The sequence below is a fragment of the Salvelinus sp. IW2-2015 genome, linkage group LG6.2 (assembly GCF_002910315.2).
Source record: "Salvelinus sp. IW2-2015 linkage group LG6.2, ASM291031v2, whole genome shotgun sequence".
Classification (NCBI taxonomy): domain Eukaryota; kingdom Metazoa; phylum Chordata; class Actinopteri; order Salmoniformes; family Salmonidae; genus Salvelinus; species Salvelinus sp. IW2-2015.
Window position 1 is genome coordinate 18,962,958 of NC_036846.1, and position 8,268 is coordinate 18,971,225.

General features: G+C 40.6%; 1 protein-coding gene across 1 annotated transcript; it reads right to left on the reverse strand.

Annotated features, from left to right (window-relative positions):
• Positions 1-816: 816 nt before the first annotated feature.
• On the reverse strand, positions 817-7,942 carry LOC111965569 (integrin alpha-6-like). The gene is made up of 6 exons (XM_070444155.1): positions 7,860-7,942; positions 3,190-3,311; positions 2,970-3,049; positions 2,423-2,690; positions 1,891-2,010; positions 817-1,420 (listed from the first exon to the last, which is right to left on the reverse strand). Exons 1-6 carry the CDS (start codon positions 7,940-7,942, stop codon positions 1,119-1,121), a joined length of 975 nt encoding a protein of 324 aa, XP_070300256.1. The 3' UTR covers positions 817-1,118.
• Between the last annotated feature and the right edge of the window lie 326 nt (positions 7,943-8,268).

Here is an 8,268-nt window from a genome sequence, read left to right on the forward strand (position 1 = left end):
AATATGTCCGTAGACACACCAGCCAGCTGGTCTGCGCATGCTCTGAGGACGCGGCTAGGGATGCCGTCTGGGCTGGCAGCCTTGCGAGGGTTAACACGTTTAAATGTCTTACTCACGTCGGCCACGGAGAAGGAGAGCCCACAGTCCTTGGTAGCGGGTCGTGTCGGTGGCACTTTATTATCCTCAGAGCGGGCAAAGAAGGTGTTTGGTCTGGAAGCATTTTAAATTCAGCCCCTTGTACACAACACAATGTGGAAAAAGTGAATGGCTGTGAATACACTTTCTGAAGGAACTATAAGTATCTTACTGTGATTGTTTTCTATTAAAATGGGTTAAAAGAAACAAAAATAGCTTCTTAGCAAAGAGCAATTTCTCAATCAAGAATTTGCTAAGACTGAGTGGTCTGAGTGGGAAGGTAAATCTGAAAACTAGCTGTTATTGGCAGAGAGGTTTGGAACTATCTTTCTTAATGGTCTATCAACCAATTTACCCCCTGGTGATGTCAGGTGACGTCACTAAGCAGGCCAAAACTCCATCCCAGGAAAACAGCCTGAAATTTCAGGTTGTCTTTTCAAACAGCTCTTATACTAAAAGGGCATTATCATAATTTTCACAATATTATTCCAACCTCGTAGTGTGGAAAAATATTGTATATTAAACACAGAAAAATCTAATTTTTGACTGAACTGGGCCTTTAACAAGACCTATACAAAGCGTACATCACAATAATATCTCCTCTCTTCTGAAATGTGCACTGAAATGTGCACAAACTCCCTAGTTTGAAAACAACAGTTTTTTTGGAAGCTGTGCGGCGCCATTTCCCCAACATTTTCCCCCACATGGCCCAGCCCTCTAGCAATTCTAGCCATTGAGCTTCAGCCCCTCATCATTTGAGTGACAGCTAGCAAGATGCACAAACAGCAGAGCTAGAGAGAGCGCAATGATGTGGTGCACATCATTGCAGATATGTGACTTAGTAGGCAATTTACAGGGACCACTTTTGGCTCTTGAGCACTACTTTCAGAACTATGTACCGGAGAATCTCTTTAAAGCATTGAATTGGTGGAGGCACGGATAGTGAGAGTTTCCACCATATTTCGTATACCAGTAACTTCCTTTCAAATCATTGAAAGGAGGTGAACAATGGACACTTTGGGAGGAAGGGGAGATAATTGTGACAAAGCTACTGGCTGAAATCTGTACCAATCAGCATCGAGGTCCACCACGGCTATGTCGTAGCCAAAGGATGAGGCCAGGCCTGGGCCTTTATTAAGAATGTTTTCCACAGATAGACTTCTTTCAGCCAATGGGTCTCTCTTCAGAAATGCCACCTCCCCACTGAAACCACCTCGTGGTGCCCCAGACACTATAGTCAGCTGGCCCTTCTTGGTGAGGGCCATTCCAGAGTCGATTGAGAACCCTGGAAAAAAGACAGCAATTACTCAATGTTAGCAACTGCAGTGCTACCACGATGAACAGGGGGTTTCGTTTTGCTCAGTTGTTAGAGCATGGTGCTTGCAACACCAGGGTTGTGGGTTTGATGCTCACAAGGAAACAGTATGAAAATGGATGCACTCACTACTGTAAGTCGCTCTGGATAAGAGCGTCTCCTAAATTACTAAAATATAAATTGTGCACAAGGGTCCAAGTCTATGGGAAAGGGAGATGTAATTCACAAAATGTGTAAATAAATAGTATGAATAAATACGAAACATGCCATTCTTTACATTTTTAAGAGAGTAAAGCATCATTACTGCATTACTTACACCAACAGTATAAAAAGAGTATTGATKAAATTTACCACCACGCCAAGCACTTCTGTGTTTTCCTTTMAGTGTGATTGAATGGATTGAATAGAGGATGAAGAAAGCTCTATCCATCTAAACTGACCTAGATAACTGTTGTTAAGGAGAGGGATGAGGTCACGGTCAAGTCTGTCCACATCCCCAGTTTCACGGGGCTCTTCATTTGACACTTCAAGGTTGTCTAGGGACTCCATTCTCACAATTCCTGTGACATGCAGATGGACAAGAGAATTATGTGAATAATTGACCCTTGGGAATAAATTTAGTTGTTTTTAATTAATTTTAAATGCTGTGGACACCAGGGTCCTTAAACAGGCTTAAATCCGGGGTAAAAATGAAAAGAAAGAATCTATAATAGAGATTGTCAAAATGTTTCAACCTGTCGGGGCTTTTCAAGACAAAACTAGGTCTGATCTCAGTTGCATTGACATCGACAGCTCATTCCAATATCAGTGCAGTGTGTACTGACTGCAAGTGTGCTTGAATGTCCCAAACATACAGTATATGAATACCATGTCTCATACATATCAGATACATATCATAATTCAGTGCATCATATTTTTCCATTAACAAGATGAAACCCATTCTAAAAGTATCTCCCAATTCAAAAGATGTACCTTTCCACTGGTAAGCTCCGGGGCCCCCAAACAGCAGAGATGTGTTGTCCTTGGCGAAGGCGGCAGAATGACCTTGTTGACAGTATCCGAACCAATCAGGATTCTTAGGCTTATCCTTGATGTGTTTTCTGTCATCACAGATCACCCTCCTCCAGATTCTATGGGCATCACTCTTGTGGAGATCCTCCCCCAGGATATAGCACTGACCGAATACGAGGTTAGGGGTGTCAGGATTGGTGCTCCACTCCTGGTATCGATGTGCGCAGGTCTGTGGTGGGGAGAATGATAGAAATTCTCTCAGACGTAAGGAATTCTAAGTCATAAACAAAGAGGTTTGATTTATAATGAAAATGTGCTCTTTTGCTAACTTCACTGAAACCCTGAAATGTTGTCCTGTCCAAGTCAATTAAATTCCTTGAATTAAAAACAAAACAAAAAACAATATACGTTCATTACAAAACAAAACAAACAAAACAAAAAACAATATAAGTTTATTATTGTCAACAAATGGCAATTCAAAGATTAAAGTTCACAATATTTACCATACCATCACGCTTTGACCAGGGCCTTGGCTTGTCACTCGTACACCCATCCATTGGTCTTTGACATCACTGCTTTTAACAAACTCTGGGGAACATTCGTTTTCAAACACAAAAGTTAGCGTTCACGCACATTAATGTTAAAAACACATTAACAAAATCACACATATTTTCTTAACAGCAATCAAACACACAAAACCTGTTACACGTGAGTGTAAGCAAACAAACCATTGTTGTCGAGCTTGACACGCTCACAGCTCTTAGAATCAGTGGTGAGCTCACACTGGTAGATTCCTCCCGTAACTTCAGCTTTGGTCAATGACTTGGCGCGTGGTGCTCCAACCAGCAATCTAGGAAAAATAAATCAGAGTGTTGTGCATTGATGTAAAATTCACATGCAGCTCTACAATAAAATATTCAAACTAAATACAACTTCGTCACTGCTGGTCTGAGTTGTATCAATCAATCAATCAATCAATCAATCAATCAATCAATCAATCAATCAATCAATCAATCAAATCAATCAATCAATGTTATTTTATAAAACCCTTTTTACATCAGCAGTTGTCACAAAGTTCTTTACAGTTATCCGGCCTAGACCCCAAAGAGCAAGCAAAGCAGACGTGAAAACAGAGAGGCCAAGAAAAACTCCCTAGAAGGACGGAACTGAGGATGAAACCTAGAGAGGAACCAGGCTCAGAGAGGTGGCCCATTCTCTTCTGGCTGTACCGGCTAGAGATTAAGAGTATTAAGGCTAGATCGTTTCTCAGTTCATAGTGTGTACTTATATCAGACTGATGGCTAATCAGACAGGATAGAGGACACACAAATAAGTTCATATATGACCAGCAAGGTCAGATAATAGTATGTATGGGACACTGTTAATTATTTCCTCTAAGAGGTCAACTCATAGTTTCTTATTGACAGGATTCAGTTGTTGGTGCAGTGCCAGGGAGAATCCAAACAGGCTTCCCGGATCACCATTTTTCCTCAGAACATGCTTTGTGTCCGTGTCCAGATTGAAAGCTGAGATGTGAAATGGTAGGCAGGACAAAAGAAAACACACGTCAAGTAGAAGGCCCCACCATTGAATTGTCATGTTGGTGTTGTTGGTACAACTCTCTGTTCTAGTTAACCCAATAGCTTCTTCTGTGGTGTCCTCGTGTTGTGAAGCAGAATGGGAGGGCAACACTACAGAAATGGGATGTGACTCGGCACTGGCTGCAGTATACAGTGTTTGCTGCAGGAGTTGATAGACGACAGGGTGTGGTGCAAGGGAAATTTATCTCAAAGAACTCAAGCATTTCACATGTTTATGGTTTGATTGCTTTTGTTAATATTTACCTTGTTCCATTCTAAGGACATGAGGAACTTCACACCCTTGGATCTAAAGTCTGGTGGGTTTGTTCACAGTGGCAAATTAGTGATACTGTACTGTACAGTGTTGATCACTTGATAATACTAAAGGGAAAAGTGTGCAAAACCATGAGAAATGTCTAAAAGGAGAACCTGCACAATATGTAGCCGCTCACTGTCATGATCACTGTCATGATAACAGCTGTTTTTTGTCTAAAGTAGTGAAACTTGATCTTGACAGTAGATGTGTTTTTGTAGTTATTCAATGGTAAGGAACGATACAAAGCACATGTTACATTGTAAGACATAACAGAGTGGTGTAACGTGAACATGGTCACATTTCTGTCAATGACATTACAWTTGATACAGCATCAGGAAGGAACATTTTACATGATGATGTAGTCTCACCAGATGGCAATGTTGCACTATTTTAGAACATAATTATCTTACCAGTCTCACAGTCAAAACGTAGGTCAATGTGGTGAATCTTACAATTATGAACCACTTCGATGTTCCCTCTCAGTTGTAATCTATTCATACTGCTAAAACGCTGTAGTCTATTGGTCATGGTTTATGCAACCAATTTAATGTATCTTGTTAGTGTTCACTGTTGTATCTCATTCAACAATTAAATCATCAAAAATGCATTCTGTTTTAGCAATCAGCTGGAAAAGCAGTGAGACTTGACCCCTCAAAATTCAAATAAATTAAAACTTGAAAAGAAAGAAGTGAATCCAGTTAACCATATTATTCATGCATATTGCATTTTGTGCATGCAACTCAAATTACTATGTGGCCGAAACTGTACTCAGTACTGTCAAAACTAACAGTAGAGTGGACTAGTGGGGAGGGAGGGCTTCCAGAACGACAGGGCCATGACATTTTCCACTGCGGTCTTTTAGCCATCCGCAATGAAACCAACAAACACAAAACATGTCCAGAGACAAACAATCACGCCTGGAAACTTGAGCATCAGTGTGGTTTGGGTGTTAGAGGTGTGAATTCTACAGAGGCTACTCTTCCTGTAACAGACCTGCTCTCACACCAAGTGCACTGTGGGTGGAAAATATCATAGAAACATTCTCACATGAGTTTGAGTCCAGCTAACAAACAACAATTATGTGCCATTGTATATCATTTGCTGGATTTTTATTTTGTTGAGCGCTCCACATGATGTTGACTGTACTTGTGTGTTTCTATGAGGCAAAACACTGCATGTAATTCAGATATTCTATAGAGTAGCAGCAAGACTTTTGAAATCTATTGGGGGATTTTTTGGGGCTCAACAAAGACATTCAGGTTCACCCACTGGATCAGTTCAACCAGTAGTTTTGATTTACATTTGGTTGAGTTGTCAACTAACTGTGAATTCAACGTGAAATCGACAACAAATGTCACCATGTCATGAATGTCACCATGAAAAAAATACGAAATGCCCCCCCCCCCATATTAGCATAAACTATGAGTGCCTTTAACGGTGTTTGCAATAATGACATGATTTCAGAGAAATATGTTTTTTCACAGCATATTCTATGTTAATTCATCATCATCATTATGATCATCGTCATCATCATCAGTATCATCAGTATCATCATGATCCTAATCCTCATCATCATCACTAGCATCATGATCATCCAAAAAGCCTCTGCTCTCTGTGCTTCAATATTTTCAACATGAAGATGAACCACAAGCCAGTGTTCAGTGCTTCTGTAACATCCTGGCCAAGCAGCTGAAACTAAGTGGGGCTTTTCAGTGTTCAGTGCTTCTGTAACAGCCTCCCTGTATAAATGTTTCCATATGTAGGCCAATCACACTGCAGMTATCAGTTGAAAAGCACATCTTGAGTGTAAGACATGTCATGACAATGTCATATACATCAGCAAACAGGTATGTATAGGTACCTCATGACCAGTTTTTCATATGTTGCATTGAACACTGCATTAACAACATGTTCTAGATGTACTCCTAGAGGACTTTTACAAACAGTCAATATAAGTATGCCTTCAAGTAAATACATCAGACTTACATTAGATCAGGACTTGTTGAGGGTAAAAGTTAGAGATTTACAAAGTGAGAACAAGGCTCACTCCAAGCTTTATTCTATGTCTGGGAAGCTGGCCCTATCTATAACTCTCAAACTAACAGGTTTGATATACTTAGCTTGTTTGTCAAAGTCTCTAACAGCCATAACATAGCTGTGCATCTTGTGGCTACCCACACAGGCCTGTAGTGAGTTAACAGCTCAGAGGTCCGTCTAAAGTGCAGAGATGGCCCGCCACAACCTACGCCTACGAGCTAAACCACTGTGAACCGGCTCACCACTTGTCAAGCGTGGGCGTGCAAAACATGCCAGCAAAACTGTGGAAAAACAAAAGAGCAAAAGTATATTGTAAAGACCAACAAGGTTTGACTCATATTGACTGGTCCTTATGACTGTTGATGAACACATGCATGCAGGTATACACACATTCGTACAAATGCACACATTCTTTTATTTAGATAAATAACAAAGGAAATGTTACAAAGCCCTACAGATCATTACAGATGCTTGGTCATACAGTCCACATGAGTCAAGTTCGTGTTCACTTCTGTACAGGGTTGGGGAGTAACTGATTACATGTCAAAACAGGTAAATGTAATCGGTTATGTTACAACCCAAAATGTTGTAATCAGATTACAGATACTTTTAAAACGAGATGATTACTTCTTTAATTACTTTAAAATTCATAAATGTTCAGATTTTTGCGAAAAACTTAATTACACCTTTCTGTTTTCTCAATAACATTCAATTCAGCATTGAAAAAAGTTAATATTTGTTCCAACTGAGCGAGTCTGACCACAAGTCAAAGACCAATATGATGACACACGTGCATTTGATGGATCGGTTTTGTCTTCTTCTCAAAGCCTCCTAAATGGGAAAGTAATCCAAAAGTGAAGGAAAGAAATCCGATTAAATTACTGAGATTAGAAATGTCATTAATAAAATATTTAATCAGTTGTCTTCCTCAAATGAAGGGGATGATGACGAACTCTTTGCAAGAGGGAGATAATCTCATTTAATTTGTCCTCAACTCGCAGCACAGTCATTACATACAGGGTAAGTGGAGTTCACCGTGAGTTAGCTTGACCCTGAGCAAGTTAGTTCTGAAGGATTTGTTGCAATAGAAATTTACCTGGATAAAAGGTGAGCAATTTCGTTTGACTGGCTATCCTGAGATGAACTCAGAGTTGACCAAAGTTACCTCGCTAACTCCTCAAACCTGCTTTGTAGGATACCCCTCAGTGGTGGTGTGACCCCTTTGTTACTGTTTTAACTGCATATTTACACTTTAAACAAAACGTACAACCTTGGAACATGCTTGACACGCACACCCTTACACACAAACACACAGGTCTACACACCAACAGAAAACATACAGAGACACGCACATGCATGATCAGTCTCACTCATACCAATGTGTACCTACTTTCACAAAAATACCAGCACATGGGTACACACACAGAGAGACACTTATATCCATCCTGCACACTCCATCACTTACTTCCATACTGTCACACCCTGATCGGTTTCACCAGTCTTTGTGATTGTCTCCACCGCCCTCCAGGTGTCCCCCATCTTCCCCATTATCCCCTGTGTATTTATACCTGTGTTCTCTGTTTGTCTGTTGCCAGTTAGTTTTGTTTCGTCAAGCCTACCAGCGTTTTCCCCTCTTTTCCTATCTTTCAATTTGTTCCTGTTTTTTAGTTTTCCCGGTGTTGACCTTTCCTGCCTGCCCTGACCCTGAGCCTGCCTGCCATTCTGTACCTTTTCCCCACCTATCTGGATTACTGACCCCTGCCTGCATTTGACCTGTTTTTTGCCTGCCCCTGTTGGATTAATAAACTGCTGTTACTTCGACGTTGTCTGCTTCTGGGTCTTACCTGAAACGTGTTGCATACACAGTCTCACAA

Excerpts from the sequence above, each read along its gene's own strand:
- LOC111965569 (XM_070444155.1), bottom strand. The coding sequence starts at position 7,942 with ATGGGGAAGATGGGGGACACCTGGAGGGCGGTGGAGACAATCACAAAG. Across the intron at positions 2,691-2,969 it reads GCCCTGGTCAAAGCGTGATG|ACCTGCGCACATCGATACCA; the intron begins GTATGGTAAATA and ends TCCCCACCACAG. Across the intron at positions 2,011-2,422 it reads CGGAGCTTACCAGTGGAAAG|GAATTGTGAGAATGGAGTCC; the intron begins GTACATCTTTTG and ends TGCATGTCACAG.